The sequence below is a fragment of the Humulus lupulus genome, chromosome 8 (assembly GCF_963169125.1).
Source record: "Humulus lupulus chromosome 8, drHumLupu1.1, whole genome shotgun sequence".
NCBI classification, from domain to species: domain Eukaryota; kingdom Viridiplantae; phylum Streptophyta; class Magnoliopsida; order Rosales; family Cannabaceae; genus Humulus; species Humulus lupulus.
The window spans coordinates 88,273,443-88,289,485 of NC_084800.1; the positions used below are offsets into that span (position 1 = coordinate 88,273,443).

At 30.6% G+C, this 16,043-nt stretch overlaps 1 protein-coding gene across 1 annotated transcript; it reads left to right on the forward strand.

The window, feature by feature from the left end:
* Positions 1-914: 914 nt before the first annotated feature.
* Positions 915-2,473, forward strand: LOC133795777 (uncharacterized). The gene is made up of 3 exons (XM_062233238.1): positions 915-1,096; positions 1,204-1,948; positions 2,027-2,473. The coding sequence occupies exons 1-3, from the start codon at positions 915-917 to the stop codon at positions 2,471-2,473; spliced, it is 1,374 nt and encodes a 457-aa protein (XP_062089222.1).
* The last annotated feature ends 13,570 nt before the right edge of the window (positions 2,474-16,043 follow it).

Consider the following 16,043-nt stretch of genomic DNA (forward strand, 5'->3'; position numbering starts at 1 on the left):
AAGATAAAGGAATAAGCTCTCATGGTTGTGTTATTTTTTATTGCAGGAAATGGATAAGATAATGTTATTTGTAGTTTTTAACGGAAGATGGAATGCAAACAACAAATATATTGATCATGAAGTGAAAATATTGATGGTGGAAAAGGATATCAAGTATGTGGAATTGGTAAACAAGATATACAAAGAGCTCAGATTGACTGAAAGATTGATTTCAACAAACTTGATTTTTGATGCAAATATGGATACAAGCAAAGGAATGAAGATTGAAAGTGATGAGAATTTACAAGTTTATCTAAACTTGAACAAGACTGTGGAAGAGTTGAAAAAATGTCCTCTCATCGTTGAAGTAGAACAGAGAAATCAAACCATTTCTTTGCCAAGAGAAGCTAGCATTCCATCTGCTTTAGCAAGCAATGCAACAAGTCACAGTTTGACTCTCACAGACCCCAATACGAATACTGCAAGCACTAGCAAGATGAAGAGCGCCTCAACACAAGAATCAAACAAAATTACAGAACACGGGCAAGAAGCTCAATCACCTCTGCATGTGTTGCCGAATATGGAGATTGAAGACATAAGAGTCAATTATGTTTTCAAGAATAAGACTGATCTAAAACATACACTTGTGAAAATAGCCATCAAGAAACACTTTCAGTACAGAATTGAAAAAATCATGTTCAGAAGCATTTTGGGCAAAATGCATAGATGAGAATTGTGGCTGGTATGTACGTGCAAGAAGCTCAAAAGTATCAGACTACTTTTGAGTTATCAAATACCATAAACACCACACATGCTCCTTAAATCACAGAAATTTTGAAAATAGACAAGCAAGTGCAAAAGTCATCAGTAGTTACTTCAAAGAGAAGTTTCGTGACCCAGGATCAACCTATCGACCAAGGCAAATAATACGAGACATGAGAGATGAACATGGGGTAGGTGTAACGTACAATAAAGCATGGAGAGAAAAAACACTTGCAGCTGATGATGTTAGAGGGTCAAATGAGGAAAGTTATGCATTGTTGCCTTCATATTTGTATATGCTACAGTTGGCCAACCCAGGAACTATCACAAGAGTATGTAAAGATGAAGAAAACAGGTATGAATAATATTTATGATTTGCATTCCTATATTCAGGGCTTCATTGTTTACAATCCATATCTTACATCTCTAGGAATTGGTTGTTTTTTTCTTTAAATTTTACAGGTTTAAATACATGTTTATTGCTTTTGGTGCTTCATTGGATGGATGGAAGCAATGTAGACCAGTTATAGTGGTAGATGGAACATTTTTAAAGACGAAATGTGGAGGTACACTGTATGCAGCTTGTGTTAAAGATGGAAACAATCAAATTTTTCCGCTCGCCTTTGGAATTGGGGATTCAGAAAATGACAATGCATGGATATGGTTCTTTACAAGACTAAAAGAAGCAATAGGAGATCGAGAAAACTTGTGCATAGTATCTGACAGGCATAAAAGCATCAAAAATGCAGTTGAACAAGTGTATCCTGGTGTATATCATGGAGTTTGTCTTTATCATTTGAAGCAAAATCTAAGGACTAAGTTTAGGGGATTACATGTGCATGCCATATTTGAAACTGCTTCAAGAGCGTACTCAGCTCAAGAATATTATTCTGCCATGGCTGAATTACAGAAAATTAGCCCTGAAATGACCACTTATCTTTTGGAAGCAAAACCAAAAAAATGTGCTCGGCCATTCTTTCCAACGAAAAGGTATAACATTCTTACAAGTAACATTGCCGAATCTATAAATGCAGCAATTGTGCATGCGAGAGAATTGCCTATAACGTCGTTAATAGAAGCTATAAGAGAGATGCTTCAAAGATGGTTTTCAACAAGAAAAGAAGTAGCAATCAACCAATTTGTTGAGGTGACAAAATGGGCAAATGATGAAATGGAGATCAAACTTGATGTGGCATTTCGAATGAAGGTATGTTATTAAAGTTATGTTTATTTTCTTTTTGTTCGACTTTTAAATCTATTGCTTAATAATTGTATTGTTTCACAGGTAGATGCAATCGATGCAATGAAATCTAGTGTCACATATGGTGATCGAGTGTTTGTTGTCGACTTGGAACAACATATGTGCACATGTAATGAATTTCAACTAGAGGGAATTCCATGTGCACATGCTATTGCAACAATTGAAAGCAAGTACTTGGACAAGTACAAATTTTGCTCAAATTGGTATAAAAATTCTGTTTTGAAACAGACATATGCAGGATCAATTAATCCTCTTCCAGATAAAGTTGATTGGAGTGTCCCAGATGAAATTAAAGGAGATAGCATGAAAGCTCCAAAATTCAAAGTAAAACAAGGACGTCCCAAGAAAAAAATAATTCCATCAACAGGAGAATTTCCCAAGCATGTTCGAACAGTCAAGTGTGGAAATTGCGGAACATTGGGACATAATAGAAAGAATTGTAAAAGCCAACCAATTCTAAAAGAAGGATAACATTTAGTTGTGAATTGCATACATATCATGATCATTGAGATTGATTATTGTCCTTGAGTACAGTACATTATGCATGAAAGCATGAACTGTTGTTATCTGTTGCAGTCTAAAGACTATAAAGATGCAATGTTATACATATTTGTTGCGTCGTGGACTTGTGGATAAGAATGTTTATACATTTATTAAAGTACATCTTGTTTTTTATTATATTATTATGTATTTAATTTATGAAAAATAGGAATTGATATTAGTGAGAGATGAATTTGACAGAAAAATGTTATAAAAGATGATAGATTATCATCTAGAAATTATGACAAATTTATCAATTAATCTTATTTATTTAAGGCTTGCGGTTTAAATTTCTAGGCAAGGTGTTTAAATTTAAAGCTTAGGGGTTTAAATTTTAAGCTTAGGGGTTTAAATTTAAAACATAGTTGGTTAAATAGAGTTAGATTATAAATAGAGCTTAATGGATAAAAATTTGATATCATTTAGCCTTGTTGTTCAAAATTTAATTCCATTTAGGCATGTGGTTCAAAATTTGAAGCCATTTTCATTGTGGTCTAAAGTTTTATGAAAGTGGTTTACATTTAAACCTTAGTGGTTTAAATTTAAAACTTAGTGGTTTAAATTCTTAAGCAAGTGGTTTAAATTTAAAACTTAATGGTTTAAATTTAAAACTTAGTTGTTTAAAGAGACTTGGATTATAAAAATAGCTTAATGGATAAAAATAATTTAAATTTGAGTTCAAAATTAGATGTCATTTATCCCGCCGCAGCGCACAACACCTTTAGACAGTAGAGCCGCGGCGCTCAGAATGAAAGAAAAAATGACAATTTAAATCACTGTGCGCCGCGACTCTAATGCATTTGTGCCGCGGCGCACAGTTAGTACCCTTAATAATATATAATTTTTTTTTTTGCCAATCACAACTTCTTGTCTAATTTTTTTACCAATAAAGAAATTAGGTTTAAATTTAAATTTAAAGAATAGGGGTTTAAATTTAAAATGTAATGATTAAAGAGAGTATGTTTATGATTTAATTCTAAATGATTAAAACTTAAACCTTGTGGATTAAATTTTGATGTCATTTAAGTTTATTGGTTCATAGCTTAAGCCATTTCAGGCTTGCGGTTTAAATTTCTAGGCAAGGGGTTTAAATTTTAAGCCTTGTGATTTAAATTTAAAGTTCAGTGGTTTAAATTTAAAACATAGTTGGTTAAAGATAGTTGGATTATAAATAGAGCTTAATATATAAAAATTTGATGCCATTTAGTCTTGTGGTTCAAAATTTGATTCCATTTAGCCATGTGGTCCAAAATTTGATGCCATTTGCATTGTGGTTTAAAGTTTTAGGAAAATGGTTTACATTTAAACCTTAGTGGTTTAAATTAAAAAACTTTGGTTTAAAGAAATTTGGATTATAAGTAGATCTAAATGTATAAAAATTTGATTCAATTTATCCTTGTGGTTCAAAATTTGATGCCATTTAGCATTGGGGATCAAAATTTGATGCTATTTGAATTGTGGTTTAAAGTTTTAGACAAGTGGTTTAAATTTAAACCTTAGTGGTTTACATTTAAAGCTTAGGGGTTTAAATTTTAAACATTGAGGGTAAAAGAGACTTGGATAGTAAATAGAGCTGAATGTTTAAAAATTCATAAATTTTGGTTCAAAATTTGATGTTATTTAGCCTTGTGGTTCAAAAATTGATACCATTTAGCCTAGTGGTTCAATATTTGATGCCATTTGGTTTGTGGTTTACATTCTTAGGTAAGTGGTTTAAATTTAAAGCAAAACGGTTTAAAATTAAAGCTTAGTGGTTTAAATAGACTTGGATTATAAATAGAGCTTAATGGATAAATTTTTTTAAATCGCGATTAAAATTTGGTGTCATTTACCCCGCCGCGGCGCACAGAACCTTTAGATATCAGAGCCGCGGCACTCAGAATTAAACAAAAAATGGCAAATAATATCACTGCGAGCCGCGACTCTAATTTATTTGCGCCGCGGCGCCCAGTTCATACCTAAAATAATTTTTTTTTTTTTTTTTGCCACTAACAACTTCTGGTCTAAAATTTTTGACCAATAAAGAATTAGGTTTAAATTTAAAGTTTAGGGTTTTAAAATTAAAAATAATTGGTTAAATAGAGTTTGATTATAAGTAGAGCTTACTATATAAAAATTTGATACCATTTAGCATTGTGGTTTAACATTTTAGGCAAGTAGTTTAAATTTAAACTTTAGTGGTTTACATTTAAAGCTTAATGGTTTAAAATTCATAACATTGAGGGTAAAAGAGGCTTTGATTATGAATAGAGCTGAATGGATAAAAATTCATAAATTGTGAATCAAAATTTGATGATATTTAGCCTTATGGTTCAAATTTTGATGTCATTTAGCTCAGGGGTTCAGAATTTGATGCCATTTGGTTTGTGGTTTAAACTCTTATGCAAGTGGTTTAAATTTAAAGCTTAGCGGTTTAAATTAAAAACATTGTGGTTTAAAGAGACTTGCATTATAAATATAGCTTAATGATTAAAAATTTATAAATTATGGTTCAAAATTTGAAGCCATTTTGCCTTGGGGTTCAAAATTTAAGTCATTGTTGTCTAAAGAGACTAGGATTATAAATAGAGCTTAACAGAAAAATTTATAAATTGTGGTTTAAAATTTGATTCCATTAGAGTTGTGGTTCAAAATTTGATTCCATTTAGCCATGTGGTTCAAAATTTGATGCCTTTTGGATTGTGGTTTAAAGTTTTAGGCAAGTGGTTTAAATTTAAACCTTAGTGGTTTACATTTAAAGCTTAATGGTTTATAATTTTTTTTTTTCCAATCACAACTTCTGATTTAAATTTAAAGGATAGGGGTTTAAATTTTAAACATAATGATTAAACAGAGAATGTTTATGTTTATGTTTTAAGCCTAAAGAATTAAAACTTAAACCTTGTGTATTAAATTTTGATATTATTTAAGTTTAGTTGTTCATAGGTTAAGCCATTTAAGGCTTGCGGTTTAAATTTCTAGGAAATGGGTTTAAATTTTAAGCTTAGGGGTTTAAATTAAAAACATAGTTGGTTAAAGAGAGTGTTGGAAATAGAGCTTAATGGATAAAAAGTTGATACCATTTAGCCTTGTGGTTTAAAGTTTAAGGCAAGTGGTTTAAATTTAAACCTTAGTGGCTTAAATTTAAAGATTAGTGGTTTAAATTTAAAACTTTGAGGGTAAAAGCAATTTGCATTATAAATAGAGCTGAGTGGATAAAAATTCATAAATTGTGGATCACAATTTGATGATATTTAGCCTAGGGGTTCAAAATTTGAAACAATTTGGTTTGTGGTTTAAATTCTTATGCAAGTGGTTTAAATTTAATGCTTAACGGTTTAAATTTAATGCTTAGTGATTTAAAGATACTTGGATTATAAATAGAGCTTAATTGATATATTTTGATGCCATTTGGATTGTGGTTTAAATTTTCATGAAAGAGGTTTAATTTTAAAGTTTAGGGGTTTAAATTTAAAGCTTAGTGGTTTAAATTTTAGACATTGTGGTTTAAAGAGACTTGGATTATAAATATAGCTTAATGGATAAAAATTTATAAATTATGGTTCAAAATTTGATTCCATTTAGCCATGTGGTTCAAAATTTGATGCCATACGGATTGTGGTTTAAATTTTTATGAAAGAGGTTAATTTTAAAGTTTAAGGGTTTAAATTTAAAGCTTAGTGGTTTAAATTTAAAACATTATAGTTTAAAGATACTTGGATTATAAATACAGCTTAATGGATAAAAATTTATAAATTATGGTTCAAAATTTGATTCCATTTAGCCATGTGGTTCAAAAATTGATGCCATTTGGTTTGTGGTTCAAATTTGTAAGGGAGTGGTTTAAAATTAAAACATTGTGGTTTAAAGAGACTTGGATTATAAATATAACTTAATGGATATAAATTTATAAATTATGAATTAAAATTTGAATCCATTTATCCTTGTGGTTCAAAATTTAAAACACTGTGGTTTAAAGAGAATTGATTTATAAGTAGATCTTAACGGATAAAAATTTATAAATTATTTTCAAAACTTGATGCCATTTAGCATTGTGGTTCAAAATTTGATGTCATTTAACCTTGTGGTTCAAAATTTGATGCCATTTGGATTGTTGTTTAAATTTCTAGGAAAGTGATTTAAATTTAAAGGTTAGGAGTTTACAATGTTACTTGTTCAAGAAAAATAATGGCTATTTAAATTTTTAGACAAACGATTTACATTTAAAGGTTAGGGGTTTAAATATAAAGCTTAGTAGTTTAAATTTAAAACATTGTTGTTTAAAGAGACTTGAATTATAATTAGTGGTAACCCTAGCATTATGCAATGTTTCTTGTTTAGGAGAACAGAGAAGACAAAATTTTAAAGAAGGAATTGTTGTTTAGCCTATATATGCTTCATCCTGTCAAATTTGAGATTTTGGTTTGAGAAGAAATTTATACAATTGATAATCATATCGTAATATAGTTTGCACTATAAGCATTCTTTGCTCCACTTGGCATAAACATCTCATTATTATCTATGAATACATATAAACTACCTCATTCATTAAAGACAAGTTGCTTACAAAAGCACTTGAAGACTTGGCGTTAATAGTACCACTTGGGAAGTAATTCTCATTGGTAATGTAGAGTCCAAGAACTTTACTTAGCTAATTGTTTAGTAGTATTATAGTATGTTTAGTGTTATCATTGTTACTTTGGATTTTTGGTTCAGACCGGGAGTTATTTGGACACTCATAGTAGTACTTATAGATTTTCTAAGTTTAACCTATAGTTTAAGAATATTAAGTATAACCTAAGGTTTGATTAATGTGACTGATATTAAGGATTATATTATTATATTATAAGGTTTAGACATCAACCAATAGGATTTTAAGCACATGTTTTGAATGGTAATTAAGGATTAAGTATTTTTGAGGATTAAATTAAATAAGGGTAAAAGTTTGAATGTATAGGGTCAGTCAGCAGCTTTGAGCACGTTGAGGGCTTAGTCAAGGCTGTTTAATCCATTCAAACTTAGCTAAAAATGTGTAAATTCGTGTTTAAATATTCTGCGTATGCCGATATATCGCAGCTATAGGGGGCGATATGTCGCAGCACGTAGATACGGAAAACACGAATCGATGCACGGTCGCCTCGGGAACAAAGGTCCAGGCGATATATCGCCTATAGGGGGCGATATATCGCCTCCACCAGCATGAATTCAAATACTTTTGAATTCTTTTCCCTTCAGCCATTCAAACTCCTTCAACAGTCCAGCATCTTCTGAACGAGTCTTCAGCCTCTGCTGAACGATTATTCAAATGATTTTCACCTAAAAATCCATTATTTTTATTCAAGTAAAATCAAGATATTTTCATTCCCAAACTCTATAAATAGGACCTAGTACCCAGCCATTATTCACCATTTGCTCTAAGTTCAGAGGCTGCTAGTGTTAAGTGAGTGAGAGAGTGTAAACACTTGGTTTGGGGAAAAACTATAAGCTTAAACATCATAAGCTTATCAAACACTTGGGAAGTAAGTGAGTGCTATAGTATTTCGGTGGATGTTAGATTGATCTTGCAATCTTTGAGGTAAACCCAAAACTCTAGTTCTTTTCTGTATTTTTATGTTATTTCCTTTCTCAAAACCTTCTACTCAGTCCCCTAACCTTATTCTTATTTTGGTTAGGGAATCCAAGCTTTTAAGCATATAAGTTGGTAAGTATGTTTTCTATGGTTTAGTCTTTCCATCTCTTTCATTTCATCTCCTTTCTTTAGACTTACTCTTTCTTATGGTTTTAGGAGTGTTCCAACAATCCCAACTCAGTCCATAATCTCGGTAACTTTGGTAAGGAAAATAGGCTAGAATCTACATGTTTATGATTATGCTATTTTATGTGTTATGTTTTCATATGTTATATGTTATTGATGTGTATGTTGTAGGCTTGGGCATATGCCTATTTGACTAACAAGACCCCAAAAGGATTGTGGGCATAAGCCTATTTAGCTGGTAGGACCCCACTAATCTCATGGGCATAAGCTTGTTTAGTCTATGGGACCCCAAGTAATAATGGCCATTATAATAAGTGAATTATGTGTTATGATATGTCTTTATATTTTATTATGAAATTATGTATATGACTATGTGTTAGGTTTTCCTTGCTGGGCATTAGGCTCACTCCTTTCTGTTTATGTGCAGGAAAATAAGTTTAGAGGCGGTAAGATTCGTGACGCTTGGAGGATGTGTATCGATGATGAATGGAGTCAAGGGGCCGAGCGTTATTCGATTCGAGGATATAGTCTCCTTTTATGTTTTTTATGGTTTTTATGTGTATTTTCCGCATTATTATGTAATGTCTTTTATTTTAAATCTTATTTTGTTTTAAAGACAATGGGATCCCAAAATCCTTCTTAGTATTCTGTTTCTTTGTAAATAACTCTTATTTTCAAGTTACTCAATAAATTATGGTATTTTCGTAAAATGTAAGTTTTTATGTATAGTTTCGATAATGGTCCAATTAGTCTAGATTAGTGGGTCATTACAGGTAAACTCATATGGTAAGTTTATGATATCAAGCACAAAAAATCCCATCTTTCAGCAAAAAAAGCTGAATCCTTCTTCTACAAAAGTTGGTACTTGAGTCCCTTTAAGAGACCACATCTCCCATTTCCAATACTTATGTTAGTAGCAAAGGGTCAGTGGGGCGTGACTAAACCTTTCCCATATCTTCTCTAACTTTCTATTGACAAGAACAAAGTTACCATTATCATTGAAAAATAACTATATCTACCTAACATATAAGTGGGTCAGAGTTCCACAACTCTTGATTTCGAGGGTCAGTGAGCAATAAAAACATTCTTAAAACAAAAAGTATTGAGAATCATATTTTGTTCTTGTGATCACACGTGACACAAGTTCTCTGCTGGAGTTTCATGACCGTGCTTCCTCTTGTACCCATGATCCCAAAATTCTAAGGCCATCTTCCTTCTCATATCAACAACATTTTTTGGACCAATTTTGAATGGAGACATCCCCATCATTAACAACTCAGCCATTTTTATCACGTAAATACCACAATCAAACCTGCAAATTGGTAAAAACAAAATTCAACAGAAAAAATTGAGGAGAAAAGAAAAACGCAGCATACAAAGTAATTGAATCTTAACAAACTCACGTGTTATTCTGGAAAGGAGTTTCAACCCATGAGAACCTAAAATCCTCGCACATAGGGGCATAATGTTTACGTTTTTCATGGAAGCCCAAATAATCCAAAATGAATGGAAGAATTCTGCAATATTTCTTCACGTGTGTTTCAACATCTTCGTTATTGGGACTATTAAATGAGTCATAGATATAGATAATTTTTTTATCTATATGTAAAACTCCTAAGCTCCAATGATCTAAATAAATCCCCCTTCCTTGCGGAATAAGAAATGGCATGAAAACAAAGTCAACTTCAAACCATGACTTTCCAAATTTCAATATTTTTCTCATAATGAAATCAATAATAGCCTTCATTTTGGGACATGGATGCTTTATCCTTTTATGTTGATCATTATTTTTTACATCTGAAATCATCTTCCTTAAATGAGCTTCATCACAACTAATTAGGGTCATGTAGTGATCAAAAACACAACTTGTTGTAGTACACTTCCGGAATGAAGGATAACACGTATGAGACAATGCCTTCTTTCGCAAATAGTAAAAAGATATATCAATATGCTGCAAAAAAATATATAAAAAAAACATAAAATATATAATCCAAATATAACATAACAAAATTGAAAATGAAAACAATCTTAAGTATGCACAATATAATAATAAATGCTATATAGTATAAAATCTTACATCGTTATTGATGAGACCTTCTGCATCACACAAATCAAATAACCACTTTTTGTTGTCAATTTCTATTCCTCCCAATGATAAAGGTGATTTTAATTTGGCATGAAATGCAGCATATGGAGATGATTTACTTCTACAAAATCAACAAACATTTATAAAAAGATATATATAAAATAATAAAAAAAATTGAATAGAAAACACAAACGCAATTCATTTACCTTTTCTTATTCATACCATGAGTGTACCACTCCAAGAAGAACAAAATTGCTTCTGGATCAGGCATAACTTCATATTCACTCTCAAATGGAAATTTGCCTAAGAAATGACAAGTATTCTTTGCTTCTGTAGAGTTCACAGAAGAACAAAGCAATTCACTTGGTTCCACAATAGTTGTCATAGATGGGAGGGAAGCCATGATTGCACTTGAATCGTCATGATCACTTTTCATTTGCTTCACTTCTTTTTCTTTTTTTTGTTCTTCTGTTCCGATAAAGTTCTTTGCAATATTTTCTTCCTTTTGATAGAATTTTTCATTGACAACCTACATATGAAAAAAATCAGCAACTACAATTAAAAATAAAAAAAATTAACACATGTTTATGAAAGTATAATCAAATTCAAATTTTATACTTGTGGGGCACTTTTTACAATTAACAGAGAAGGAGGAATGCATTTTGGATTGCTAGGAACAATCTCGCCAGTTGATCTCAACAGTGTAGAAGGATTTTTTATTTTCTGTAAAATTTTAGAAATATTTGGTGGTTGCTTGCCATGTATGCTCCTCTTATTATAATTTTCCCTTTGTTCAATAGGGGCATTGCTTGCAAAATTCATGCATTCCTACAAATAATAAAAGATGAAAATTAAGAACATGATAATTAAATGAAATTTAACACAAAACTTTATTGAAAAATAGATAATATTTTAAATTTGTACCTTTGGTTGAGGAACACATTCAGGACTACTTAGAAGTATTTCACCACTTAACAAATCATTTATGCATGCTTGCAAATCCTCTTACGCAGATAACTTTCTTGTTTTCTCTGAAACTTTGGAATCTTGCACATATTTCAATCGTTTTTTGCTTCTCTCTTTCACTTGTTCTCCTTCTTCACGTATGCATTTCTTTAAATCATTTTGTTTCACAAATTTCTTAATTAGTTGTTCATAATCTTCTATTTTTTTCTTCATGGCATCTGTATCTTTCGTTCTCTCATCAATTTGTGTCATGCATATGTTAATCTGACCAATTCCACTTTTAATTTCAACAATATCTTTTTTTATTTCAATGTTCTCCTCTTTGAGCTCCTAGGAAACAAAACATAGGTGATAGAACAAATTAGAAAAGAAAAAACAAAATATACTAAAATATAAACAGCAAGTCCTAAACAAAAATGAAAAAAAAACAACATACATCATTAAATTATGAAAAAATAGTAGATAATATAAAAATACCTTCAATATTGAAATAATTTCTTCATCAATTGAGTTACTTTTTGTCTTCTTACTCATCATTGAGGGGGGATTGTTTGCATCCATGTATATTCCTCTTTCAAGAATTACTATGTTAGTAAACACACCATTAAGGTGTAATGACTCTTTTTCCACACTAGATGGAGACAAACAAACATAATCAACCTATATACATAAAATAAGAAAAGCAATGAACAAAACAAATTGTTAACAGTACAACAATTGAAATTAATTGAAGAACAATATTAAATATATATATATATGAATACGTACTTTTGATTTTTGGAAAACTTTAGACCAAATTGATCGGAGATTATTCACCTTAGTTGACTTCCAATTTAAGATTCTAGGGATTTTTGTACTTACACAAGCGCCAAACAAAGATCCCAATGATGGAATAACCTCATAACCCCACACTTGGAAAGCCACAGGGAAGCCGCATAACTCATAGTTGTTTTTTTGCAAATCCAAAACACTTGAAATACTCCCAATAGTTTCATTGAATGAACGACGACCCCATGGATAATTCTCAAACTTTTGTTCATCATCAACCAATTTCATAACAAAATCATCAACAAACCTGTCACCTCTTTTACTTTCTAAAATGTTTTGCACAATATGTACTTTAGCTATCTTAATGGCATCTTCGTCATCTATTTTTGAAGACATGAGAAGGTTTTTCAAGTCATTTCTTGAGAATGATGATTTCCCGGAGAAGTACTTTTCCATTAATCTATTGGGTTGAACACTATGATCAACATCAGTAGGAAGCTAGGAACAATTTAGACCAGTTATTAGAGCAAATTCTTCAATTCCAAACTTTTCTCTTTTCCCTCCAAAGTTCATTTCGATGTCTTGTCTACTAGAGTTACCCTCCTCATGAAGAATTAGAGAATGAACAATCATGGAACAAAGTTTTAGGTTACTATCAATATCTAAGAGAAATCCCAAGCATGAATCCTTTAACTTTTCAAATTGAGCATCAGTTAGACAATTCTCAATACAACGGAAATTTAGTTGATGATCTTGAAAATTAACTTTCATTTGATTCTTAGCAAAAATCAGCTTATTTGGACTTAAATTCTGCACATAAAAAAAAGAAACAAATAATTAAATCAAAAACATTATCTTCCTTTTTTTAAAAGCAAAAAAAGAAACATAAATAAACAATGTAAAATTACCTTGAAAACATTCAATTTTTTATGATAATAACCTGATTTCCTATTCTTCTGCATGATACGAGCTTTCTTTCCCATATCTGACATAAAAAACAAGCAAAAGATATAAACAACATGATTTTAAAATAACACTTCCGGCTTTAAAGTATATATATATATATAAAAAAAAAAGAATAAATAAAACACATAATATTAAATACATTTTCATACATTTAATCATGGAATTAAATGCCCTATTAATATAATAATATTGAATCAAAATCGCATATTCTCAGGATTATAGAAACTACAATTTAGTTAAGACATTTTGTCAAACACTTACAAGGCATGAAAATCAATTCAACAAAAGAATAAAAAAATCCTTATTCTTAATACTATACAATTGAATTTTAGTTGAAATATTTTGTAAAACAGATACAATGCATGATAATGAACTAAATCAAAGCATTAAAATAGATAAGTTAACTGAAACAAGGAATACAGATATATATATACAACTAAAAGAATACAGAATATATTTTACTGTTAGTTGCATCTGTTAACATTGTTAAATTTTAATTTTCAATTAAGCTTGCAAAAAAAAAAACACAGAATAAATTTGCAAGGAAACATTGAAAATACCTTGTTAGAAGCTCAACTTCATCTCAAATTCCTCTAGTTAAGACTAATAACTTCGAATATGGACGATCAAAAGAAGAATGGTTGTCCTCATAAAGGGAGGGTCGAACCAAAGCTATAAATAAAATGTTGAAAATGGAGAAGAAGATAATGAGTTTAGAGCTAAGAATGATTTGTGAAAACACTGAAGTTGGGATAGGAAAACTTACAGGTTTAAATAGCACTTGAAAATATGAAAATAATACAAATACGTAAGTGGTTATAATGTAACACACTTTGGGCATGGGAAGAATGTGGTGCGGGTTTTTTGTCAAAACATAGCGCCGCGGTGCGCAGTAAAAAAGAAATTATAGCGCCGCGGCGCGCAGGTGGCTTAAAAATAAAGCAATTTTATGTATCTGCGCGCCGCGGCTTGTAAATATATGGGCCGCGGCACACATTGAACACATATAACAAAATTTTTTTTTTTTTTTTTTTGCCAATCACAACTTGGGGTCTAAATTTTTAACCAATAAAAAAATATGTTTTAAATTTTAAGGGTAAATTTAGAGGGTGTTGGTTTAAATTTTAAACATAATGGTTAAAAAGACAATGTATATGATATAAGCCTAAATGATTATAACTTAAACTTTGAGGATTAAATTTGGATGCCATTTAAGTTTAGGGGATTAAATTTTAAGGCAAGTGGTTCAAATTTCAAACCTCGTGGTTTAAATTTCAAATCTAGGGGTTTAAAGATACAAGGTTTATAATTTAAGCTTAAAAAGATAAAAAAATTGTAATTTGTGGTTTAAATTTGAAGCCATTTAAGCCTTGATATTTAAATTTAAAAATTGTTGTCTAAATTTTAAACCATTAGGCTCATGTTTAAAGCCATCCAAGGCTTGTGGTTTAAATTTTCATGCAAGTGGTTTAAATTTTAAGTCTTGTGGTATACATTTAAATCTTAGTGGTTTAAATTTAAAATATTGTGGATTAAGTGGTCTTAATTTATAATTAAGGCTTAATGGATAAAAATTTATAAATTTTTTGTTTAAATGTGATGTCATTTAGCCTTGGGGTTCAAAATTTGATGTCATTTGGTTTGGGGTTTAAATTTTTAGGCGAGTGGTTTACATTTGAAGCTTAGGCGTTCAAATTTAAAACATTTTGGTTTAAAGAGACTTGGATTATAAATAGAGCTTAATTGATAAAAATTTATAAATTATGGTTCAAAATTTGATTCCATTTAGCCTTGTAATTCAAAATTTGATGCATTTAGCCTTGTGGTTCAAAATTTTTAAGCAATTGGTTTAAATCTAAAGTTAGGGGTTTAAATTTAAAGTTTATTGGTTTAAATTTAAAAGGTTGTGGTTTAAAGAGACTTGGATTATAAATACAGCTTAATGGATAAAAATTTATAAATTGTGATTTAAATTTGATGCCATTTAGCCTTGTGGTTCAAAATTTGATGCCATTTGGTTTATGGTTTAAATTTTTAGGCAAGTGGTTTAAATTTAAAGCTTAGGGGTTTAAATTTAAAGCTCACTGGTTTAAAGTTAAATCATTGTGGTTTAAAGAAACTTGGATTATTAAAAGAGCTTATTGAATAAAAATTATATATTATTTAGCCTTGTGGTTCAAAATTTGATGCCATTTGGTTTGTGGTTTTAGGGTTTAACTGCTTTTTTACCTTTTCGAATCTAAAATCGAAGCACGGTATTGTATGCTGGTAAATAACAAAACAGTTCAAATTCACTTCAAATTATTTTTCTTTCTTTCTTTCATTTTTCAGTAATTATCAAGCTTCAAGAAATTTTCTGTTCTGAAATTGATTTGAAACCTTTATTCTGAATTGATATAAAGCTGAAGTGAAATCAGATTCAAGAGGATGAATAAAATCTACATAACAAAAATATATAACTCAGTTTCTAGCACAACCACTTGAGCTTTTGGGATGCTGACAGCTAACTTGTATTAGGAAATTTGAAATCTGGGGTTGCAGGCATGGCATTTTTCAACAAACTCCACCATATCAGACCTAACTTGGAGCAGAATTTAGCTGTTTTGTCATGAGAGAACACCACACATATTGGACAAATGAGCTTCTCTGGCTATTTCAGTTCATATCATAAATATTAAATTCAGGTCATTACACTAGCTTCTGCTCTCCTAGGCATCTAAAGTGAGAGACCTAGGTTAGTTATAAAAAGTAAATAAAACAAATCATGTAAAAATGACCACAATTGCATACATACAATTAACTAATGCTTGTCGTTTTCAAATGAACTCGTTTTCAAATGAATCTTCATGTGAAGAAGATGAGCTCATCATCTTCATGTGAAGAACTTCCTTTAGCCAAATGACTTCAGCAATAAGGGGAGATTCAACTCCTTTGAACACTTCTTTAGCACCCTCAATCAGCTCACCATCTTCATTCCTTGT